This window comes from Strix aluco, chromosome 7 (genome assembly GCF_031877795.1).
Source record: "Strix aluco isolate bStrAlu1 chromosome 7, bStrAlu1.hap1, whole genome shotgun sequence".
In the NCBI taxonomy this organism is placed as follows: domain Eukaryota; kingdom Metazoa; phylum Chordata; class Aves; order Strigiformes; family Strigidae; genus Strix; species Strix aluco.
The window spans coordinates 38,338,975-38,365,900 of NC_133937.1; the positions used below are offsets into that span (position 1 = coordinate 38,338,975).

The window sequence follows — 26,926 nt, forward strand, 5'->3', positions numbered from 1 at the left end:
TCCTGTCTTTCTCTATTTCACTACCTCTACAGGCAAAGGCAAAATGATTTGTGAAAGATTTCCAGTGGTTATTAAGTGCTTTGAGCTGGATAAGCAGAGTTTATTTCACTTTGCTATTGATAATTATAGTATCATGACCCCGTAATTAAGGTCCTGCCAGCCTTTCCACGCCAAGCCTTATTCAAAGGATTAAATCAGCTGTTTGAAACTGCAGAAGGTCAAAGCTCACCACTGCAGTTGTCAGCCTGGAGACTATTTTTTTCTCCAAATGTGTATACTGATGAGCCCACTTCTTTCCCTGTACGGCTACAAAAAAAAGAGATGTTCTATGCTTTTGGAAGTGATACAGAAACGCTGTGTCATTTCAGATCAGTGCAAGACCTGCTGCAAGGAGAAAATGCCATCACGGTCTCCCGAAAGAGGAGAGAGAAATTTCTGACCATGGTGCTGATTCCAAGAACAGAGAATCACCCGTTATCAGGTTGACAGCAGAAAGAAAAACTATTTCAATTCAGCTCCCAACACTATCTCAAGACTTATTTAAAAAAAATTATACAGTGTTTATGGGTGTGGAGGGGAAGAAAACCCAACCTCTGAAAACCAGACTGGAGTTCTGTTGGTCAGGCTATGCCAACTAGCACCATGAACAACTGTATAAATAAATATAAGCGTAAAAGTACAGTTCTCCGTCATGTGATTTGCACCTGGATTTTATATGTCATTAAGTTTGTTTTACTGCACTGATGATGCAAAGTAAACTTTCCACAAGCTTCCCTTGGCCACTCTCTTTGTTGATTGCTGTTGTTAAGTCTGTGCATGAGCAAGATGGGGTTTTTGCATTTTCTGCATTTAAGGAGTATGCTAGCTTTCACTGCCTCTGAGAATATGGCTTAATGCCTTTCACATCTCCAAAAGAAAAGGCCTGGCCAGAAATCTGTGATAATCAAGATAGTTTTATTTTACTGAATTCAAATCTTTATGGTGCTTGGATAAATCAGGATTTTAGCAAAAAAAAAAACCAAAAAACAGTTAGCAATGGTCTGGTCAGCTAATTTATATGGGAAGCCCATCTATTTTGCCTATAGGGTTGTACCTGGAAAAAACTGCAAAGCTCTTACACCAGTGACAGGCCTTTGTAACAAATATTGACATTAAAATCAAGATTGTTCCTGCCTGAACAAATGGCCATGTCTGTGCAACAAATTTAAGTATGTTCTAATTATTAAGTCAATGCCTGCCACTGGCTCCCCCAAATCATTGTTTTTTTCCCTCTCAGGGAAGTGTAGGAAAACACACTGACAAACATCTCCTTTCCTTCTCTAAAGAATCATTTTCTTGTCAATGTAGAAAAAGCCATGAGTCTAAAGCTGAGAATCTTCTATTCCTTGGTAATCAATAATTTCTCTCTCTCAAGCAGCTTTATCTGTGTATCTAGTTACTCCCGAAAAATGCCAATGGAGTACCAGACATTACACAAATGCATTACTATCGATGTATCTTTCTGTCACGCTACTATCAATAGGTCAGATCAGTGCAATCTGATGGTTTTGAATATGAAACAAAAAAGGTCACAAGCAATTCATGCATGTTGCTCCTTAAGGATAAAAATGACATGAATTAATGTGAGAGAGAGGGTAGAGAAATGTGTGTGTTCTGGGAGCACACTGGAATGAACTTGATCTTTAAGAGGAGTTAATTGCTATTTTCAGAGACTGTCCCCAGGTGCTCCTCCCCTCTTTCACACAAAGCTTTCCATGCTATTGCAGATAGGCAATAGCAAAAAATATTCCTCTGTTTGATTTGAATTTATCTGTTGAAAGTAACAAAAAACGCCCAAGGAAATGCAAGTACTTCTTTCTGGAAACAGGTTCCTATTGCTCAGCCTAATGTAAACAAACTCTGAGCGCTCATCGTTTTTCTTTAACTAGATCTAAAAATACTAAGATTGACGTTTATCATTGGGCTACTGGACATCCGTAACCTGATGAATAAAGAAAGATATACAAAAGAATACACTCATAAGAAATTCAATATACTGAATATTATTTTAATAAAAGTTATTGTATTTTGTTCTCCATGGCTTTCTCCTACTGGGAAGAAGAAAAAAGGAATTAACGCAAATGAACTGTGATCTGTTTTTTCTTTACAGTATAGAATTTTTTAACCCACACAACTACTCTTTCACTCCACTCCAACACATACAGTTGTTAAAAAAAATTCTAACAAATTACAACAATCTGGTAAAAGGTTCAAATGTATATTTTTGATATGAAGTCCAGAGACAACATCTTAGAATGTCAAGTCCCTCTGCTGCAAGCAAAGCTGAAAAGTTTTTTTATCGGTACCATGATATTTTTCCAACTGCATGGCCCACCTAGCCCTCTCCCCATTCCACCCTGCATCTGCCAGCTCATACTCCAACCAGATGTAAGTGGTTTCAAAATCCTTTCAAAATCTTTATCCTTGGGTATTCCCATGAAAAAGAAGGGTATTCCAATTAAAGTCTGTTTGAGCTCTGTTCTTAATGAAGTCATCTTTCTCATCAGCAGACCCCCATAGCCTTGACCACTGGAGACTCCATGCACAGCAGTACCCATATTGAATACTCCCAAGAAGGAAGACAAGAAAGAATTAGGGGAGCCTGGGGGGTTTGGAGGACTCACTGCATTAGGAAACAGCCCTGGCAAGGGAGCTGCAACAATTCAGCTCCCTGACCTTTAGCTGAATTTTTCTCAGCGACTGAAATTATTAACAGTCTGACCGAGTAACTTTCCATGGCATGGGAAACTGGTTTGTAAGGAGATTTTGCTTTATACAAGAGAAAATGTCTGGGTATCCAGGGGATTAAAAATCCCAGTATGACTAAGACTGGAGGCTATAATTGTACATGCCTATGTGAGCTCATGTTAACTCTATGATGCAAGTGGGATTCAGAGGAGTATATCAGATGCATCAGTTCCATGTGGGGAGTTTAATTTTGAAGTGGAACTCCTCTAACATGTTCTTATACCCACATGACCAAGCTAACTTGCTATCTGTATCAGTGGCATTATTTCCTGAGATGCTTTAATGGTCTTTAAAACAAAAATCGTGAATGGTCCAAGTCCCTGTGAAGGTAACAGATAGATCCTTCAATAGACTTCTGATGCGGGTTTTGACCAAGGGAAACATCTGTGTCATTACACTGACACATAAATTTTGAAACAGAGTTGAGGGCAGAGAGATATTGAATTAAGAGGCTAAGGGAGCTGAAAAAGTTAATTTAAAAGAAATAATTAAATCTAGCTCTAAAAAATGTTTCTCTTCCAAAGAGGTAAAACTAGTTTTTCCATTTGAGAGAGGGGGTAAGTGAGATGCTGAAGGAGACATGACATGTCCCCAGCGATGCAGGAGGCAATAGCAAAATGCTGAGTTAGTGCTTGTATTTCAGTGGAAGAGCCGCAGGACATTACAGAAAGGTGAATGGCTTTCCTGGGACATCACCTATTTCGGATAACCCAGGAACTCATGCTATTAGATTTTTGCAAAAAGTAAATTTCCATGGGAGAATGAAATCTTTTTCTGCTTGAGCACGTACTGTGCTAAGTGTACTGTCAGGAGGCAGGCTTACAGGGTAACACCAATTAATAAAATACACACAACGATACAAGAATTTTATGTTAATGTCAAATACTGAGCTCTGTTTTGGGATGTAGGCAGATATATATGTTTTGCAGATGAGCAATTTAGAGCACAGAAGGAAACTTCCATACCAGTCTGAAAAAGAATGCAATTTCGACCTGTCAAGAGCATTCAGCACTTTGTAGGATGACATAAGGCCATATCAAAGTCAGTGTTAAATGATTTGTCTAAGTTCACCGAGCCATTTGCAGCATTGTTGCAGAATGAATCTAGTTACTGTTGCTCTCTACCTCCTGCTGCAAGAAATGAACATGACTGCAAATCAAGGATAAAATGAATCACAAAATGATTCCCTCATTATTCAGTTTGCCATTTCAGGAAAGAATAGATACAGATTGGTACCGTATAAAATTCCTCCCAATCACATGCTTTTTTTTTCTCCAAGTCTATCTCATAAACAGACCTCCTGGTTCTCAAACTCACCTTGGCCCCAGAGGGTGATACACTGCTGCTCATGGGTCTGGCATATGCCGTTGTAGCAATAGCCATCCACCCTGTGGCACGCGTGCCCGTCGTGCAGGTACACGTTAGCTGGGCAGTGAGGGCTGGCTCCCGTGCAAAACTCTGGCAGATCACAGGAATTGCTTGACTCTCTGCAAGAAATCCCCGCTGGTTTTAGCTGCAAAACAAACAAAACCCCTTAACTGCTGTAATTCCAATCAATAAGAGTTATGCAGCGGTATAACCCATGCAGTGCATGAACAGCTTTTTCCGCTGGCTCTGCACCAACTGACCGCAGAGGACAGTTTAAGGATAACACAGCTCTTTAAATACATTTATTTGACACAGGTTGAGAAGGGTTTGGCAGGAAGGAGGGCCAAACTGAAGTTGCAGCTGCAAACATGGCTCACGTGGCTTGGGTCGGAAGGTAAATCCAGCTTTTTGTTAAGTTTTCAAATAGGAACTGAAGTTTTCAGCATGCCTCCTGCAATCATGCCTAAACACAGAGGCACAGAAACAGTTTGAGCTGTACTGCAAAGGATGCTCTGTAGCACTGACCAGAAGTCAGAGCAGAAACCTTTTCATCCATATGGCTATAAGCACACAGCAGTGACCAGGGCAGCCAGCTGAACACATAATATTATGGTTTTTTGTTATACTATGGCTCACCAAGCGACCGGCCCACCTGACTCTGGATTCAGCTCCCTGACAGCTTCCTGGGATGGAGGTGCATTTCCTCATGGAAATGTCGCTCTGTCATGGTCATCAAGATCTTCTTCAACTTACTTATACAACTAGTTCATATAACTGTTCCTGTCCTGATTTCCTTGGATAACTGCATTTTTTCAGAGTTGAAGGCAACTAGTAGTTAATGGTGGACACGGCAATCCGAGCATTCATTTATCGACAACAACCACAAAAGATGGGTGTGCTCTGAAAGCAGCACTGATTTTTAACTGCATCACCACAGCGCCTTTGGTAAAAAGCAAAAAGACATGAAGATTGATTTTGCTAAAAAGCATTTGCTAGCTCTTTTGATAGCTTGCTGCTACTGAGCTTTTAGGCAGATGGTTGCTACAGACAATGGAAACTTGCTGAATGCTTTATTAGCCCATATGCAAGAGATGGTCTGAGAATTCAAGAAGGTAAATGCCTGCAGCAAGCTGGCTTTTTTTAGTACGTTAGGAGTCCACAGGAGTTGATGATCTGCCATTAAAAATATATATGCTGTTGACAGAATTAATATCTTAAGAGTCTTCCCATAAAAAGAGGGTCCAGCATTTAATGACTGCTTGCCAGAGCACAACATTCATATAAGCATGAAAAAAACCCAAAGCCTATGAAAGTTCATGAAAAATAAGAGGTTTTGCATGAGCAAATGAAGTGGCTACAAATAGCACAGACACCATTAAAAAGTCTGTTGCTCCGCTCCTTCTGCAGGAAGGAACTGTGACGATTTGAGAATTTTTGGAATTGCTTACATGAAATGCAAGTGTCTTAATGCTTAATGATACCAACTGGCTTATTCTCCATCCTTGCTTACTGCTCTGCAGTTGGGAAGATTGTGGAATTCTGCCCACCCCACACAGATAAAAAACGTTTCCGTTGGTTCACCTGGCAGTCTTCGCAGCAAAGTCCATGTGCACACACTGCTCCCAGTTTCAAAGTACAGGTAGTGGCATTACAGCACCGGTTTGTACATTCCTAGATGGAGGATAAATTTAGAGCAGACAACTTTCAGTCACAATGAGCTGTAAATTAAGAGGCTGCCTATAGCTCCGCCAAGAAAAGCTAGGCATGAAATAATGAATTACGCATGAAATTCTACAACTTGATCCAAAAAGACTTGTCTGTCTTTAGATTCAACAAGCACAGTAATTGTAGTAAAACCAGAGAAGCCATTGAGGAAGGCTGGTTTATTCTAGCTATGGATCTAATCCCAAATATCACAAACAACTCAAGTATGCTGAAACCAATCCCAATACAGTAGTACAGTGTTTTATTTCCACAAAAAAATCAGTGGAATGATTCCACTGCCCCCACTGAGGATCTAGGACCTGTGTTGTGGTTACTGAGCATCACGACTACAGCTCTCTATTTTGTGATCGTTGCTCACCAGACTTCTGTATCGTGTGGAGACTGGTGGCTGCCACAAGGAGAGATGATGATACTATTCCGTGTAATCTCTTATCAGGGTATGCCAGTAATAGACCTCTGAGAAACGAAATGAGTATGAATTGCATTCTCACTAACTGATACATCCCAATTTCACACTTATGGATTAGATGGTGGCATGTGTGGGCTTTCGCAAACTTTATTCTCAGTAGAACGAGCTAGTAAGAACTTTCAGAAAATAATGGTTTTGTTTTTCCAAGATTATGCTCACAAGCTGCAAGTTACATCAGCTGTGCTGGAATCTCATCTCTCTAACAAAAATAGCAGCAGATAAAATTGCTCTTCAGCTGTGTTAAGTCAGTTCGACTTAACAAGGGATCACTAACAATATAGGGAACACAGGAAAAATAAGTGGGTTAGACTGATGTTCACAGCCTCTTGTTACTTTATTGGCTTTTGTAAACCTTTCCAACTGGAAGATAGGGCTACCAATGCACTCACAAATAAACAGCAAAATGATTTTCAGCATTTCACTGTTTTCTTAGATAATATCTCTCTGAATATACAAAGCTAACTGTGCTGCTCTGAAGTAGTGGAACAACTTGCTGCACCTATTTTTGATCATGCTGGAAGGCAGCAGGCTACGCAAATATTTCTGTGCAGCTGCTGTATTTAAGAAGTAACGTTCCTCTGCACAGAACATTTTATAAATTCACCTCAATAGCAATCTGAGAAAAGCAGAGTGGAGGAAAGCAATGACAGTCCAATTAAGGTACTTCTGAAACAGTCAGCTCCTATACCCCATCATCTGGCCCTACACCAGCCAGCCGTGGAAAACAATCGGCATTCCACAGGCAGGCTGGGATAAAGACACAGCTCTTTGAATGATATTACCGTAGCCTTTGAAATTTCCAATTGCTCACTCGCTTATTACTCATTGTAGGGAATGAGTTTGGTAAATAGTTTTTGTGCCTGGGCTATTAAATTGTCAGGAATGGTTCGAACATAAACAGGCAAGCAAACAGAAAAGGCTCACAAGGCTTTCGGAGGCTGGAGGCTGCCACCCGAAACTACTGCTGTGTTGTAGTTTATTATTAGTAGTTATTATTAGTAACAACAGCAATGATGGGAGTTGGGTTTCTTGGTGTAGGTCTGGGCTCGTCAGAGCATCTCAGACAGACTAACACAACAGCAATTCTAGCATCACCTACATGGTGTTGGATACTGTAGACAGGACATCTTGTTTTCAACCCCACTTTTCTAAGAACGCAAGACAGACCACACTGGGTCAGCCTATAACCCTTCTGGCCTTGTGTCCCCCTGACAGCAGAAAATGCTTAAGGACAAGAATATGAATACACATACATGACACCTTTCCAGTCTCCTGGCTTTCCCTTGGCTCCATGGACATTTTTAGCACCTCTAACCTTCAGTGGAAAGGAACTCACAAGTAATTGACACAGTCTGGGGAGCAGCTCCTTCTGCTTGTTTGAAACGTGCCACTTTCTAACTTTATATGCACAGTTCTTGCTGGGGGGCAATTGCTCCCTAGTCATTCTTTCTATTTCACTCATGATTTTATCAGCTTCTGTTGCGTTTTCCTTCATTTTCTTCCTTTCCTGCCACAGCCCCTCCAAAACTTTGAACATTCTTATTGCTTTTCTTTCAACCTCTTTCATTCTGCTTTATCCTTCTTGAGATCTGGGAGGGGTAGGAAAAAGCTGCACACGCAGCTTCAGACGCAGCATGCTGCAGATTTATAGAGGCCTACTGGTGCTTTGTTTTGTTTTCCTATTTCTTCCCTAGTAATTTCTAACAGCCTATTTACCTTTTAGACCACTCTTGAGCACAGAGCTGACATTTTCATGAGACTATTTATTGCAATATGAAGTCTTGTTCCTCTATGGTCAGAGTCAGCTCAGAGTCCATTATCTTATATGTGATGTTTGGAATGTGCATCACTCTGCACTGAATCCCATTTGTCATCTTAATGCCCAGTCCAGCTGTCTCAGACGGTTCCTCTGCAGTTCTTCACAGACAGCTTTCATCTTTGCCATCCTAACTAATATCATCAGCAAATTTAAGACTATTACTCTTCCCAGGCTGTTTATGAATATGCTGAATTGTGTGGTTGCCAGGACTCATGGATACATCACAGCAGATCTCCTTCCACTGCATAAAATGGATTATTTATAACTGGTTGTATTTCTTATCTTTTAACCCAACTTTTGCCCATGCAATATTCTCTCAATCTACAGCTTCTTAGTCTCCTAAAGAGGCTTTGGTGAAAGACTTTGGTCTAAAGCTTCTCTGAACTCTTAACAGGCTGCAATAACAGCATTGTCCCTTTCCATCCACTTGCTAAGTCCTTCAGAGCACTGCAATAGGTTTGTAAGACAAGATTTCCTGGCACAAAAGCTGTGTTGACTTGTCCCTGGCGTGTCGCAGCTGTTCAGGCACTAGCTCTTAATTACATTTGGAAGTAATTTGTCTGACTTCTGATTTACCAATTTGTAGTTTTCTGATTCCCCTTGCAGCCTGTTATAAAATTAGCCACATTTGTCAGCTTTCAGTTCTCAGGGACCAAGGATTTTTTTTTTTCCTTCTTCTATCTTTCCATGTGTAATCTACATTAACCCTCCTTCCACAGACACTGTAGCACATCAGACATTTTTGGTAATATAATTCAAAATGAAGTTGGATCTTAATAGGTAATATAATCCTTGGTCTGGTCTTACCCTCCTGGCCTGGTGGTGGGCATGCTGGCATCCATTATACTCAAGAATATGACAAGCCCCTGATGCACATGAGACCGTAGTGTGGATGGAGATGGTCAGAGTCCCTACAGCATTAGCATTTCCAGGGGTGTCCAAAAGGTTGGAGGTGTGCTACAGCCACAGCTCTTCACCCTCATGAATCCATTGCTGTCCGACTGCTAAGGAATGTCAGTGAGCACAGACCTCAACACAGGGCTAAGATTTTACTTAAAGGAGAAATTTCTCTACCAACCACCTACATGTACATATTCAGACTGGTGTATAACAGTCTAGCATATGTTATTGTACTAGCATACAACTAGCATACGTTATTGTACAGCTTTCCATGCCATAAAATACTGCAACACTGTTGACAAAACTCAGCTGGTATAAATGACTGGCCAGTGAATTATTAACTAATCTAACAGGTTTTCTGGTACCACTCAGATTATAGCAGTAAATTTCAAATTAATCTAATTGGGCCCAAGCTGCAGATCTCCAATATAATTAAAGAGGGAAGACAAGAAAGAAGAGTCAAATCAAGTCAGTGTTTGTTGACATTAAGTGGCTTTGACTTGAAAAGGTATCACTAACATTCAAAAGTGAAAATGAGAAAGATAACCAGGTTAGAAAGACATTTGCAAGCTGCTTGCACTCTATTGACTTTAAACAAGAAGATAAGCCTGCTTCCTCCAACCTCGTTACCCTGAAGAATGAGTGAACTGTCAGGAAATCCTTATGGCTTGTGTAAATCCAATACACTGTATAGACAGGATACAGCAATATCTCGCTGTTTTAACTGCCCCGATCTATTTTGTCTGTAAAATCATATTTATGACAGGAAACAAATCCCTCACCTGCTGATGTATTTAATTCAGATATTCTGAGAGAAGTTCAATACAGCCAATGAGCATGGGATGCCAAAGTGATAAGGATGTCGGCTCGGATATTATTTGACCCCCAGGTTTTGCCTATTTCCTACTGATCTGAGCAGACCTCTGACATGTTTGCTAAACTAAATGGAACAATCTTTGAAGTAGTAGCAATTTTTTTGAGAAGAAGTAAAGGCTATTTCTGTTAGTAAGGTAATTGGCTAGTGGCAAAGAAAAATCTCATAGTGAAGGAGGGAAAGGTCTTGTACCTAAAAACTGAAGCTGTCTGCAATGAAGAAATACCTAGCCAATGTTAATATTTATATAATTATTTATATTTATATTAATATTAATATATGAGTGGCTTCTCATATTCTCATACCTTCAATTAACACATGGTATCTTGAGAAATTTGAGGAATGTTAACAAATTTATTTTGAGTTTAGCTTATTGGCTAGTACTTAAAGGACTTTCTGTTGTTAGAAACATGACAGTTAGTCATGGTTAGTCTGTTGGACAAGCCATGAAAGAGTTTGTTCTCTAATGGTGAATCAAGCACATTCTTAACTAAGGCCCTGCCTGAACTTTACCAACTCAAATGCAAGCGAAGCAGAAACTCCCCACACTTCTGAGGACTCTGAAGTTTAAGCTGGTAAGATAGAAGCAGAGACAGGAGAGTTTTGCTTTACACCAAGTAGCATTAAACATGCCAAACCACTTCTTCACTGTTAAAAACCTGCACAGGAGGTGAGCAGTAATTCTCAGGTGGTGTCTTACATCAGGCTCCCCACAGTCGCACTCCTCTCCATCTTCCACATAGCCATTCCCACACTTCTGTCCACCAAAGGACTCCTTGACTTCAGGCAAGTTGAACAGACACATTCCCACTCCTTTTTCCAGGCTATTTTCCAGGTCCTTTCTACTGCAACTACTGAATACCATGGGAAATGGATAGCTAGAAGAAAAATACACAGAGGCAAAAAGAAAGGTAGTATTATCAGATGAAAACATCTCTCTTCTGTCACGCTGGTGACCTTTTAGCACATCTGTGCACAAAGAAGAAGATTGTGTGCATTTTTTAAAAACCCTTTAACATAGAATGGAAATACAGCAATTCACTGTAAAATTAAGCCCAAAACATTTACAATAATTTCTGACTATGAGTAAGGGCATTTCCATCTTTTTCACTTAAATTTGTAGCTGCTGTTAAGGATTGGAAGTGCTCACATTTGGAATTCCTTCTACCTCTTACACATATGTAGTTACAGAGCAAATTTTTATCATGATCATAAAGAAATGCTGGACTTGAAGGGAGGATTCCTGCATTTACAGGACTGCAAAACATCCTAATCCTTCTCGGAAAATTTAGCTTCAAATGGCAGATTCATTCATCTTGCTCTGCAGTATGGCAAACTTCCTGCTCTTTTCAGGAAAAAAAAAAAAAATAGAGAAAAACGCCAAGTTACTTGATAAGAGCCTACTTCCGCAATTTATCAAAGTCAAGCTTGGGAACTGCATGATTAAAGCAAATACAGTTCTTGTTTGAAATCAGGATGACTGTACAGACACTACTGAAAATACCTGTATTTTGGATTCACACTGCTGAGAGCAGGATTTGGCCCTGCCGTGCAGGCACATAGTGTCTTTGATTTCCTTTCCAAAACACATGGACAATGTTAGCAAAATGATCCAGTGAGGTACAAATATCACCAGATAATCTGTTTTTTTCTGCTGGAGGACTTAATTCCATTTTTACTAATGAATACTTGCAGTTTGACTCACAGATACGAGTCAAGTCGGCACCTGGATCTGACCATCAGAATCACATCCTAAAGTCTGCCGTGCCCTCTCCACACTGAGATGTGCATGTGGGTACGTTGAATCTGTATCAAAACTGAGTCATAAAACAACATCTCCCCTAAGACTTGGTACCTTCGTCACCGCTGCTCCATGGTCCAGCAGTAATTCAACATTATGGCAGCACAGGGAGCCAACCTGATAATGACTGGACTTTATTCACGAAGTGCCTTGTATCACTCGTGTTATTAGGGCATAATCTTTACAGACAAGCAAGGTAATGGATGGATGTTCTGCACTGCTGAACTTCAGACTTCGATTAATCTACTGTTGTTTCTAATATCCTGAAATGAAAAGCTTGCTTTGTGAATGATGATGCCTATAGGCATCAGAAAGGGATCATTTCTATTAAAAAAAAATGTTTGACAGTTACAAATGCAATAGAGCTTCCTATGCTGACATAAGGAGGTTAATTAGGATCTTCTAGAAAGGTTATGGGTACCTTACAGAACAGAATTTATTTTGTGCCTATTTAAAATTACCTCTTTTACAGATTCTTTTGCAATAAAACAGTCAGCTCATTGGAAAAGAACATAAACATGACTGAAGAAGAAAATAATTTTTGTGTATCACTACAGGGCTTGTCTGGTTAAACTAATCAGTTCTGTGATTCACTGACATATGATTTCAGAAAGTTAATAGGCATCTCCACTTAAAAAGCTGATTTCTGGAAAATATCAATGTTTAGGCAAAATGACAGAGTCTAGGATAAATAAAGAGATTTCAGAATAGCATGAGGTAGGAGTCAGGCTGCTAACTGCAGCTCTGGGCCCCAAGGGAAAACAGAGAAGGTATTCAGAGTAATGGAACAGAAAATAAAGGCACTTGGGAAACATCCTACTGACCATTTTATATTGAGCTGTTGGAGATGTTCTTAAAAGGACACCACAAACTCCTGTCCTGCTCTTAGTTTGATTGGAAAAAAAAAAAAAAACCCACAAAATTCTGTGTACGTGACTATGAACAAGTAGATGGATGTACACAACTATAAACCACCAGAAAACAATCAAGAAACCCTGAGACATCTGACTGATCCTGCACAAAAGATGAGTGCTTGATCAGACATGATCCTCATTTCAAATTATGAATAAATGAATACTGCATCACCCAGGCAAGATCCTTCACTTCAGTGACACAGGTTTACTTTGATATCCACTGAGACAAGGTGACATGCATACCTTACACAGACTGAAATCAATACAGGAACACAAATAATGCATTTTTCCCTGTTCCAGATGTCTCAGCCACCCACAGATCATGAGAATAGCTCACCAGTCAAAACTGCCAATATTTTAGGGCCATTCCTTTGTATGCATGAATGCTCAGGGTCATTTGCATGAATGTGAGATGTGTCTGTCCATCACTGGGAGAACAGAATCCTTACTTTGTACCAGAGGTGAAATAATGTCATTGTTAATGAATGAGGTTTCTGTTTCCCCCCAGAGGAACTTCAAGCTGTTTCCTATTTTGAACTAAGAGATCCATTCATCTTCTGGCTTTTCCTGCTCTTGACACTGATTTCCTCAGCTGACATCAGTGCAGCACATGTTATATGATGAAATTTTCTGAAAATACATTTTCTTTACCAAGTAAGCCCAAAATAAAGCAATACAAAACCAGAGATGAACCCAACAAGTGGAAACAGAGAGCAACTGAAGGGTAACCACACCATGCAAGAGAAGATCCCACATCAATTGATGCCAGTTAGTATTTCATTGGAAATATAATTGATCTTTAATATCATGATAATCTGACACACAACCATTCTTCATTTTTTTGACAAAAAAAAAAAAAAATCCCATGTAACAGCCACAGCATTTGATCATTGTGATTTTAGGCTACATTTTGGCTGTCTTTGCAATTTTAAAGCTGTTTCATCAGAAGCATGAAATCCCTGGCAGATGGGAAGGGAAGCTATAGATATCAGATGCCAGTAGCATTAGGCATGATGTTTAAGTGAATCTGGAGCTTGTGAAAAATGATGAAGTAATGGTCATGTGAAAGAAACTTGTCCCCTGAACAACTGCAGCAATCTTCCTCACACTACCCTGTTAAGAGGCTTCAGAATTCACCTTTGGGTGGGAAAAGGTAAGGGGGTCTCCACAGTAAAGTCAGTCCTTTACCCGTCTCCAAGATTTCAGTAACAGACTAAACAGGGATATTTGTGCTTTCTGTGATAGCTCAGACACTTATCCTATTGGAAAAAGCCTCAGATACCAACTCATATAGGCACTGGAGAACCTTCCAGAGGTAAAAAATTTCATTAGCAATCAGTATATTCCATTATCCTTCACTCAGGACATTTTTTTTTTTTTTTTTGTTACAGATACTTATTCTTCTGCAGTTGAGAAGAGAAAGGAAACTTTAGTCCAACCTAATTCCTATTCTAAGATGCTGAATAGCCCACACATTTTCTGCACTGAATCTGTAAATTTAATACACAATGGACCATTTTGTCACACCATTCTGGCTGCGGGTACAACTCTACAGAACTCAAATTGTGCCCAGCACTACATCAGTCTCTTCAGTGAGTTTACAGCAAGGAAAATAATTTCAGAGCCTTTCTACCCCTCTTGAATCCACAGCATCCCTCAGTGTCTTCTTGGTGCTTAAAAGATGTACTTAATCTCAAGCAACGGATATCCTAGTTCCCAGCAAAAATAGCTTTGACTGCTCCTGCAAATGAGAGCTTCACAATAGTAAGAGGATGCCTGGTAACTGATGTCTTTAGAAACAGTCTGGTCGTGTCCCATTCATTTATATTTCAAGCACTCAGGCCATTCAAATGCCCGTTTCCTTTATGTAGTTTTGCATTTAGCCTGTATTAGATGGCTCCTGTCATTAACTAAGTGAAGTGGCATCATCACTGTGTCAAGTTCCTTTTAAGAGTAGAGGGTTCTTTGTACTAGCACCGCGTTGCCCAGCATAGGCTTTTTTTGCATGAACTATAAAAGTTCAACTCCATCACCTCCATTTCAGAGGCATTCCCCCTCCTAACGGGTTGAATAACAAGAGAGAACAAGCACAGAAACAGAAAAGTCACTGCCCTAGAACATTATAGTCTTCAGAGATCAGACAGCCAAAGAATTTAGGAGAAACAGAGTGGCTAGCGATTCATGCAGGGTAAAACAGCAGATGGATACAGACCTAGGAGTAATACTACCACTGCGGCTGGTATGCCATGTTTGCCATTGCTGTCCTTCCCATTGCTCCAGGAAAATGCCTGGAGAGGCACTGACTTGGGCTGCAGGAGATCTTTGCTCCATTCCAAACCCTACCACTGCATTGCAGCGATACCTTGGGAAAGCCATCTGAAGTGAAACTCCCTTGGTTCCTACAAACCACGTCTATCTACATCTTCAGGCATATAAATATTTAGTACCTTGGATCTACCTGCTCCATGTTTCTCCACCATAAAACACAACATATTGTGCCGTTTCTCAAGAAGCATCACTGAAGCGGTAACACCATCAATGCTTATGGCAATTCTCTGCATTGCACAGGAGGAAAAACTGCAGGTTCACAATATCTTCAAAACTAACATTTTGATTATTACGATTATCGCTATCCAACCTCAGGTTTTTTCCTTATTCAAGAACTGTAGGACTTGTATAAAGTAACTGCCTTGTTCTCTCCAAAATGTTGGTATATATACACACATATATTATACGTATATATAAATTATATATCTATTTATAGGGTTCATTTATTCCAGTTCATCTCACAGCCTGATTATTCAGCATTATGACAATGTTTATACAGAGCCTTTTACCAAAAGGCCCTGAAGTGTTTTACAATTATTCACTCAATTAAAATGCACAACAGCCCCAAAGAGCTCTATTAAGTACCACCATGCCTTCCTCCCTGAGGTAATATGATAATTGGAGATTATATTAATTTTAAAAGGGCATTTTGATTTTCTGGAGCATACTTATTGAAACAACTGTTGACTAGATAATTTCCAAAGGTGCAATAAACTGGGACCGGGTTTTGTCCAGAATGCTTGAAAAATGAAGCCTGAGAGGCCATATCTGGAAATAGCGAAGGCACCAGCCGTGCTTTTTAGGAGCATGAAGGTCCTCAAAGACAAGAGGGGTGCTGAGTCCCAGCCCTCTGCATCAGAAATGTCACATCAATCACCTGAATTTCAAACACTTTCCATGACAACACCTTATCTGAACTGAATATCACAGTGTCTCTCTCCATCTGTCTCGATGCTAGGACCCTTTGACATTCACAAATGTGAATACTTACTCTCCTTAGTTTCCAAAATTCTTGATTTTTGGCTGCACAGTGGCTCACTTACAACTGGAGAGGAGAACAACTCATATCTTTTTATTGGAGGCAGAAGATGTGAGTTTGAGCTCCCTCTTGTTCAGACTCTACAGAATGACTTACCCAAAAATGTGTAGATTTTCTGTTGCATATTCCAGTCTTACATAAGGAACCTAAAAATAGGTGTTTTTTAAACAAAAAATAGAGATAAGGTTGCTTTTTTAAATTCAGGTATAAGTGATTTTTCCATGGAAAAAATGTCAGCAGTAGAGAGAGTAACGCAAGAATAAACCTCTAGAAGGTAGAAGCTCAAGCGACATGAATGTCTCTAGACCCAGTGAGGTGTTGCTTTCAAGGAACTATGACAATTTTCCAGCCTCCTCTCACTCCTGATCTAATTAACATAATTCTTTCTCACTAAAAAGCATCCCCCTTGGTTTTAACCTTCTAAACATTATTATTGCTCTCCAACAACTTTTTATGGTCTCCTGAGAGATATGAGCCTACCAGAATAAAACTGAATTTGCTATTAGATGACATTTTTTGACACTTCAGCTATTCTGTACAGTGTGTATGTTAATGAATTAGTAAGCATAAAGAACCTCACAGAATTAGGTATCAAGCAGGAGATAAAATTCAGTTTTCTTTGATATTGAAAATACTACAGATTCCTTCGTGTATCAAGTTCTGTCATTACACATTATTTCACAGGCCTCATGTTTTAATAGCAATTGTTTAAAATCAGACAAGTGCGATAATGTGGAAGGACTTTTTAATGTACTATTTAAACAATGTCTTCATTTCTAAGTATTTTTGAGGGAGAAAGACACAAATGCAGTTTTAAAGTAGATCCCACAGGCACAATAAAGTAAAGGGAGACTCTAAAGTTATCTGCAGATTCCCTCCCACCCAATGGTAAACACCCAGGACAATGGGAGGAGTAGGTAAACTGGAGGATTCTTTGGGCTCCTGGAAGATGTGCAGGCCCTTGCAAGCAGCACACGGTAGAGCTTTGTACAAGATACCAGTCCCAGAAGTGATGGGGCACACCTTTTTCGGCAGTGTTGGAAGTATTTTGCTAAAAATGTAGAGTGGTTTTATATATATATAAAGTATTGAAATGGGAAGTTTGCTTCAAAAGGCACTAGATGTCTGACAACTCATACTTATTTTTCTAGCCTATTTTTCACTCTCTTGCTCCTCTTTTATAGTTTTAATCCCTAGAGCATCAATAAAGTAGAGCACGGAATTGGGCCATGTAGTTAGACATGACATCAAAGCTCTTGCCGTCTGAGTTCATGGTCAGTGATTTAAAAACAAGACTAGATTTCTCTTACTGCTTCTGTGATGTTCACTAGATGGTAGTTTTTACACTTCCAATAAATGTGAATATGTCACACTAGTGATTCATTTAATTGATGTGTAGCGGCAATGCCTTGTTGTGCTACAATGAAATTTCCAGGGTTATTGAAAAGAAAGTCTTTCCAAGGCAATGTTTAAACTTCACACACAAATGCTTTAGGTTCATTTTAATTTGGCCCGGGGATAGTGCAGATTCTCAGAATGCATTCAAATAATCTCACTTCAGGTGCCTAGACTGGATTGTCATAGCCCCAGCTGAGACTTGACCTCTCCCATTAAACTGAAGGTGAAAATTTAACTACCCGAAATATTCAAAAAGGCAGATTTATAATACTGTATGTGGGACTTCAGGGCAGAAAGCAGTGATGAAACAAATGGCTGGATGGTTCAGAAAAGTACTTTCTGCAAAGGAACAACACTTGATGGCTTTACACAGTACACACCGTCATGGCTTAATATTTGTGCAGTCACAAAACTGCCAAATAAAACATTATTAGCAGTTACTTTTAGTTTTACAAATGTACGGTCAGAGAAGTTTTTTCTCATTGAGAGGCCTATTGTGACTTTCCTTTCTGTGTTCTGGGGGTGAAGCAATACTAAACCAATTTATCAATCCTGACAGTATTCTGACTACATGCTGGAGTTATCTGCATTGCAAAAGCTCTATGGGAGCTGAACTCAGACAACTGTTCTTCCTGTAGGAAACCAGACAGCCAAAGAAAGTAGCTATAATCAGTTTGAATTTGCCTCTGGCTCATCTTTTGCTCTGTTTCCTTTTAGACAACTACCTCATTAATAAAAATTTGCTGGATTGCTGAGAGTTCAGGTTTCACAATCTACTACTTAGAATTTGAGGTTAATCCAATGCTGACTACAGTAAAAGGGGAAAAAAGCAACAAATAGCAGAGGAAGGGATGAAAAGGCCAGGTCAGGCTAAAGAAAAGCAAGGCAGCAGGCGTACCGTGCCTGCCAGTGGTTACCGGCAATGAAGGAAACAGTAGATAAGAAGCACAACCAGAATGCCCTGTGTTTAAATCTGCCACACAAAACACAACATCCTCAGCACGTGACAGACAAATAAAGACAAATGATCCATCCCGTTGCTCAAAATACCTTCCTGAAGATCAGCTTTCTACAGATTTCTGGTTAGATAAAAGGCACTGTTTGACCTGGCTGGAAATGTTAGGGCACCGCTACCTCATAATGACACTTCATTTGGTTCCCAACATGATTTTACAATCAGCTTTTGTTTCAGGTAGTTACATTGTGATTTCTTCCCTTGAAAAACCTTGGAATTGTTTTTTAAATGGGTCAGGAGCAGATGGGAGAAAAAAAATACTTTGGGAACTTGGTTTGGGAGGAGCACTTTACAGAGAGCATGTTTGGGTGAGGGAGAAGAACAAAATCATTTTTCAAAAAACAAAGCAGACCAAACAAAAGGGAATATCAAACCCAGATTGTAATACAGAAATATCAACCCATGATATTTATTTATGGACATTTCCCCCTTTCACCAGCACAATCTCCTGTCCTGCCTATGTGTGTCCTAACCACAACTCATGACACACTGCACTCCAAAGAAGGAAAGCAGCATACACAGTTATCCCCCCAGCCGATGTTGTCATCAGTGTGACCAGCTTGATTTAAAGTCCTGCCACACTGTGGGTACTTGGCCTCAGCAGATGGATTTGGGTGAGGATGAGCCTGTACATCAGGTGAGCAGATCGAATGACAGCACGTTCAGGGAAGGGGGCTCTGAGGAGGGCTAAACCCCACAATAAGGAATGCAGGGCAGGGAGAAGACATTTGGGAAGCAGCCCTCTAGACAAAGCACACAAAGAAGCTGCCCACTGGGAAGAGCAGAAGAGAGAATGAAGCTTATGGAAATGGCAGTTGGAGAGACGTGGGTGCTAGAGGAAAACATCTGAGCCCTGCAAAAAGCTGGAAAGAATATATACCTGGAGGACAGGCTCATATTGATTTCACTTAACATCTGTACTACCTGGTCTCTTAATAAATCAGGACTTCAAGACAGGAGTATCTGACTTGCAAGCAGCATGGCTCAATTATTTTTTTTTCTTTTAGAAGATCCAAAGGAAAGACAAGTGAGGCATAACGGTGCCAGAAATCAGACTGCATTCTCCCAGCATTTCCACCTTCCCTTCTTCTACTACAAGATAAGCACTGAGAAAAAAGCAGTTTATCCCATATCACCTAAATCATCTCAGACAAATGGAAGCGCAATTCTTTCAAAAAAAATTCATAAATATAAAATAACAATGTATCACTTTTTCTAGCTTCCCTTTTCTTTTTCACAGAGTTTGAACAAAGAAAATAAACCAATTAGTAGCAACATTGTAAGTATCATTCTTTCAAGGCATAAGAAAAGAATGGATCCAGCCGCGATCTGAGACTTAAGGATGCTTGAGCGAGCAAATTAAAACTTTCACTCATAGGAATTAAAGGCTTCTGAGAAATCTAAAGGGATCCATAGGTATCCTGATGAAATCCTGGACTTATTCAAGTCCATAGGAGCTTTCCTACCAACTCCAAGGGAGCCTGGATTTCACATCTAGCACTGGTTGGCTGCCAGGAGAACATCAATGATGAAGATGAACACAATTTCCATGCTATGTTAGAAGCAGCCAGAAAGGCTCCCTGGGACACCAAAGTTATTTCACCTCTTTATTTTCAGTGACTTTACACTAAAATAGGTGGCTGCTTATCTTCACCTCACCACTGGGGCTGTGCCATTCAGTTTTAAAAAGCTGAAATGGAGCCTACCTGCATTTCTGCCACAAGAATCCCACAGTAAATGCGTTCGGGACTTTGTAATAGGCTCTGACATTAGAAAAGAAAAAGAATGACTTTGCAGGAACCAATTGTTGGGGTAAAATGGACATCTTCCCTCTCTGAATTTTAAACATTTTGCACATCCATCCCAGGCACAAAAGACTCTGTGATTCCCATGACAACTGTGGCAAATGCAGCTGTAGGCATCATTTAATTACAGTGATTCAGCCTTCCAAGTCAACATCAATTCCTTAAAGTGCTTCAGGGCATACAACACATGTTCAAAAAGGAGCATTCATGTGACCTTAAGAATATGCCCTTTAAGGTATGTTTCCATTTATACTCTGGGAATTTGGAATTCATTAACACCAATTAGAACTGGACATTGTGTGCTTAATTCTCCAGGCACTGCACTACAGATTTATCCCTGCAGGTTGAAAAGTTTTTTTGATGAAACAGAAAGCTAAGATAAAGGGAAATGTCCTTGTATGATTTGTTCTCATGGGTCATGGCAATAGCAGTATTGCAGGAGAAAAATGTCCCTTACAGAGCTATATTTTCTATGGATATTATACCGACAAGACAAAAGGCAGCTGAGCTCTCACATACCAGCATCCAAGCCAGTAAAACTGTACCCATTCTGGATGCATCACATAGTAGAAACCACGACTTGTCCTTAAGTATCTGCTATAAATAATCACACCAGAAGTAAAATGTGTTTTCATTTGAGAAGTAACCTCTCTCCTTGTCAGCTTCACTTACAGAAAATGCATGCTGTAAATCTGTATGAGTTCTCCTCTAGACTACACCAGAAAAGCCAAATATTTTCACTTCTAACAGCACATCTACTGAAATGTGAAAGACTAAACTAAAATAAAAAGCAATACCTTTTGTTTAAAGACCTGCCCCATAGCTCTGTGTGTTGTTAAGTGACCCACTTCTGTAAAGGACTGAGAAACACCCAATGTATTTCAATCAATGCTACTAATTCTTCAACGCAGATCTTATTTACCACAACAATTAAATGTATCTGTAATGTATGGAAATTATTAACAAAAAGTAACACCAAATGCACAGCAGACATGGGGCTACTTGGAGTTAAGTGAAAGACTGACATAAATCTATTCTGTAATCTTGTGGCTGTTTCCACCTAAAGGAAGGACCAGAATGCAATGTGCTAAATTACTTGGGCGTAGGGATATGTTGCTTAAGTTTTTTAAAAAAGCAGTTGCACTGCTGGCACAACAGACCTAGCCCTGTCACAAGCAATTTATTACATCAGTATATCAACTTTATTAAAAAAAGAAAAAGACGATGAAGAAGTCTGCCTTTGTGCAGAGCTCAGCTCAGACTGGTTTGGAAACATAAACAGCTTCAGAGTTTAATTAGAAACTGTTTACATCTTAAAGATAATTTCATTTTCTTCAAATTGTAACAGAGGTAATTCCAGATAGTTCTGCTGACTCCACAGTTTAATGTCTCTAAGCCGTCAGACTAAAAAATGCAAAGTGAGGTCTGCACAGCTGAAAACAAACTGAGAGGGGTCAGGAAATACCATGCTAACTAATAATGGCTTGATTATCTAAAGTTTAACAGGTCTGCAGCTACAAGATGCTGCAAGATGTCTAGGAAGAAGAGAACCAGTCAGCAAATTAAAGTCTTTTTCCACACTATATTTCTGATTTCTGTCCCATTTCTAGCATGACCTTTTGCCTTTTTTTTTTAGCTTTTTATTTTTTTCTTTTTACCTTGTGAAGTGTTGGAATAAGTGGTTTTCACTTGAAGTGGATTTGGTACCAAAGCCAAGACGCTGTTTTCATGGCATACCTGACTGTCTTCTGAAGCTAGAGTGCTGGAAATCTCTGGAGGGTGTATGTTTTCATAGCCTGGTTCAGTAGACTCCATTTCAGAGTTCGAATAACCAAAATCAAGGTGATCTTATATCCTGCTTCCTTGAGATCATTTTTCAAAAAGAAGAAATGTGATTGAAACTAATACTTAATTCAGTAAATGGCACATACAATTAGTACTTTCCTAACTTGTCCTTAATAGATTTAAACTATGTTTTATTTATTTAACTACATTTTTATAATGTAGTTAAATATATATTTTGTATGGCAGATTAAAAACGAAAATCAAACAAAAGCAGATGACAAGACAACAAGGCTCCCCACAAAAGCCTTTGTGAGGCAACCCTACTGGAGACATCAGCCACCCATCTATCATGCAAATATATATTTACACATTATAAAATCAGCATTACTGTTACTAGCCTTCTTTTGATGTGCAGGCCTAAATCTCCTTAATGGTAATGGGTGATACAGGAGGGAAGAACAGACCTTCAGCACCACCAAGGGACATCAGTTGTGTAACACTTGAAGGAGAGGGACGTCCCCCAGATGCTGCCCTTGGTGGTGAAGGCAAACAAGCTGCTGAGCATCTCCTCACCCTGACCCAGCCCTGCTGTTCACAGTTACCCCAGCTGCATTGGGATAACTGTGCACCTGAACCGCTAGACAGATCACTAAATAATCCTCATTAGTGTACATTCCTCTCCACTTGTTTTTAACTTGGATGATTTCCACCACCTGGATTATCACATAGCCCCACAAAATGCTATTCCAGTTCACCAGAGGTAGAAGTAAACTGCAGCACAGGAGAAAATCAGGTTGGGGTTTAGATCCACAGGCCAGTTTCTCTGCCGAAATCCATATTTCATAGTGTTTGCTGCGGGTGTAATGTGATAATAAGAAATATCTGATGGCTTTTGGATAGGCACCCTGTACATAGATTCTATAACTCACATGCCCATGACCTACCATCTAATTTTACTTTAATAGAGAGAACAAATACCTAATTGAAGTTGTGATGCCTCAGTGGTTCTGGGGAGCAGTTCCAGAAGCACCCTTAGACCCCAGCAGTTTGCGGAAGAGGGAGTGTACTGATTGCAGGACTCCTGAAATACTAGTGAGTGCTAAAACTTCTACTAGCCCTACCCTTACACTGAGCATGAACGCTGGAGAAGTCTTAAAAGGCAAAAAACCAAAATAAGACCTTCAACAATGTCAAAGTAGCATGAACTAGGGATGGGGGGAAGAGGAGAAAGCAAAGAAATAGCTATTTTAGATGTCTCCGATATACACTTGCTACCACAGAGGGCTGTCAATAGAGGGTAGACAATAATAAAAAAAAGTTTTCTTTGCCAGAGAAACGGATGTTATAAAGGCCACAAACTAAAGTGTGATGCACCTCCCCTCGACCACTGAAGTTAACGCATAAAAGGAAAGTGTCAAATATAACTCTTTCTCACTTGCAGGAAAGCTGCCTTTCAAGCATAGCTTCTTGTCCCAGATCATACAGCACTACACTTTCAAAACAGTTGGGAATTGGCCTGTAATGTGCAACAAAGAACAAATGTTTCCTAACTTAATCCTTGGATGCCTGGGCCACTCGTATAATGAACCTATGGACCAGCTTATCACCAGTGGGCAAACAGGAATGTTCACATTTCTGGTATCTTCTGTGCAACTCACAGTCTTGCTTGGTGCCACTTTTCAGCTACTCATAGACATCTGGTACTATTACTCAGGAAAAAATGCTATATTTCCACTCAAATATTTTATTTACCTTTAACTGTAACTAATGTACTCAGTGTTCAGTGCAGAATACCTAACTGTTCCTAGAGGGAATTAAAATATAGTACATACCAATGCTCTTTTTCAGTGGTATCTGGAAGAAGCCCACCTGATGGTCCTTCCCATTTAATTTTTCACCATTTCTCCTCAGCAGTATTTAGATTGAGTCAATTAGTTTAATTTGGGACTGTCACTCAGCTGATTCTTAACAGACTGTATTTTGCTCGCACTCGCATTCACAAATATGCAGCTTCCCATTGGCTATCTGTTTTAATTCTAACATAAATGTTTCAATTTTACTTAAAAACATACTGATAACAGTGGGTGTTTTTTGGATTGGTTAAAAAAAAAAAGTCTTCAAATTTCAACAGTAAATGAACTAGTATTTTTCTAATACTTTGTACAATTTCTACTATGTGCTCTTTCTGAGTCCAAATTGTTCTCCTCCCCCAAGCCCTGCCTCCAAAAACTCAATAATTAAAGTGAAATTGTGTACTGAAAGGCAATTACTCAAAATTAGCTGTTATTTTCTACCAAGAGGCACAGTTCCATAAAAATCCTCTAAAGTGATGATCAATAGCTGAGAGGTTAAAGAATTGATCTCAATTCCATTTCTCCTTTCCCTTCACTTATGATCACTACACAAAACTCGGTCCCCTGGCTGGAGCAGAGCCCCAGGCTATCCTGCAGCACGGGCAAAACAGAGGCATTTCTACCAGCATGAAGTCACAGTGTCACAGTCCAAGCTCCACTTCCCTGTAACACATGCAGTCATATTTATCTGAGTAAATTGAATTTAAAACCTGACCGAATCAGAAAGATATATTGACTTTAAATACTAGCTGTGAAAATGGAAATGATAACAAAAGATACAGATAAGAAGGGGGGGGGGGGGGGGGGGGTGGGAAGGCAGGCATAGAGGGATTAAATTAATTTTTTGACTTTTCAAAAGGAACATCACACTAAGAGGAACATGACAAGGAGGAGTTGTGTGAAGAAATTATCATGGAGATGCTGCTTCCTTGTTTATGTTACTGGCCCAGACCTTCCTGTGTGGCACCAAATGGCTTTCTGCCCCTAATGCTTCGTGCCATCACTGGGATGCAAACCAGCATATGCCTTGGAAAAGAGAAAAAACAGGTCTACTCGGGACCTAGATGAAAATAAAAGTTTCTGAAGAGGTATTCTTTCATTCAAAAGTCTATTGAGCAAATAGCCATGGCCATGCACTCTCTCATACATCAGGTTTTGCACTTCTTAAATATATACCACTTGTTTCATGTCTTGGAACCATGCAGTTTTTTTCTTTTCCTAAGGATTTATTATTTTGAATTATTTTGCATTTATTCCATCAGTTCTTCATTGTGGTATTCAAGAAGAAGCAATTTACAGCCAAGGTAGAAGTAAGAGTGAAGTAGACTTACATGACATGCTGCCAGGCTGTGCTTGATGTGCAGGAGGATTTGGAAGACTGGACACAAAGTGACAGTGCTTGATGCTAGAGTTCAAGGGCATCTGAAGGCATGCCCTTGCAGACACCATCACAGTTCCTCAGCACAAACCCATCCTGCCTTCCTACTCTTGTGCTTGTCTGCAGGGACAAACTCCAAGGTGGCTGCATTTTCCATTTGTAATTTCAGCACAATGGGGTAAGTGGGGGCCGCTGAACGGGTGTGTAAAAGCCCCCTGTGATTTACAGCTGTAAAGACAGCTTTCAGCCTGTGGTTAAAGCATGCACCCTTCCAGGTCAACGTGATGTCAGGTCATCTCACAGTAAATGGATAGCAAAGGAAATGGGGTGTGGGCAGTAGGACAGACCTGGAGGAAAATCTCTATCATTCCCATAGCAAACGGGACTGGAGGAGAGACTACAAAGCAGCCCTTTTCCCCTCATCCTCTTTTCTATCAGCACAGTGAAAGCCTGCTTCTGTCTACAGAAGTGCAAAGAGAGATGAAACAAACAGCTCTACCCTAGGAGCCTGCCTGGCATTTCAATTACCCGTGGCCAGGATGATTCAGCAACAAGACATGATCCTGGTAAGAGCAACACACTTCTGCGAGAGGACAATGAAAGAAGCTTTCATTATAGAGAGTCATGGGACTCTGCAAAGGGATGGAGACCACAGTAGGATCAGCATCTGAATAAGCCTGGTAAAACTAGCTGTCCTTAGTGGATTCCTGGTCTCTCATTAACACCTGAACTAAGTGGGGCGAAAATGGAAAGGCACCGGAGAATATTTTCTGTAAGAAGGAAGGAAGAACTTGTTTCCAGTATGCTCAGCTTCCCTGATGACGTTAGTTGTGCAAGTCACCTATATATAAACTAGAAGACTATGCTATTGGCAAGGACACAGACGTGGCTGAGGGGAAGTATTAACCTTTGGGATTACAGGAGGGGAGAACACTAACTAGAAAAATTTTGCTTCTTTTAAGGCTGGCAAGAGATTTCAAGCATATACTAACTCATAAGCTTTCAACTGCTTTGGGGAAACTCACCTGATTTCAACCCCCATGGAGATACCTGTAAACAATTTTGATGAAGGAGTACATAAAAAGTGCATTTTGAAAATTATTAAATAAACAAGTACTCTTAATTGGCATAATTTTGCTCCACAGTTTGTGCTAAATTCAGCTTTTAGTAGCAGTGGTATAAATCTAGAGTAATGCCTTGGGTTTCACCAGCACTCTTCTGTATTTATCTAGCTGTCAGGAAGAATTTTTTCACTCCTATGAGTGGAAGCTTTAGGGAGATACTTGAAGAACAAGTACTGAAATGGCCTCGCTGGTTCAGCCTAGTCCCTTAGTTTTCAGATACTGTGAGCTCAGTAAAAAGATTTGCAAATTTCTTTAAGACTCCTTATATCCTTTTTCACTTGGAACAGTCTATGGTCAAAACTATCTAAAAGAACTGAAGGAATATCATTTAAACATCTGCATAAAAAAGGGAACAATGTGTTAGTATTAAATATTTCCTTATTGTTATTATTTTTACAGCAAAACCCCAAACTTCTACAGTGGGATTTATGTGATTTCCATAGCAGGTATTTCAATCTCTAAAAGGCCTGGAGTGCCACAAATTTTGTGTTTTAAATGCTTAATTCCATGTTACACAAAATATATTTTGCTAATGTAGTGGGTC

At 39.8% G+C, this 26,926-nt stretch overlaps 1 protein-coding gene across 1 annotated transcript in view; it reads right to left on the reverse strand.

Annotated features, from left to right (window-relative positions):
• ADAM12 (ADAM metallopeptidase domain 12) overlaps positions 1-26,926 on the reverse strand; it is a 185,170-nt gene that overhangs the window by 22,742 nt on the left and 135,502 nt on the right. Inside the window, exons 12-14 of the mRNA XM_074831520.1 lie at positions 10,643-10,820; positions 5,737-5,826; positions 4,105-4,300 (exon numbers count right to left, since the gene is read on the reverse strand). Of these exons, the coding sequence (XP_074687621.1) occupies positions 4,105-4,300; positions 5,737-5,826; positions 10,643-10,820 (464 nt within the window). The remainder of the gene's footprint in view (positions 1-4,104; positions 4,301-5,736; positions 5,827-10,642; positions 10,821-26,926) is intronic.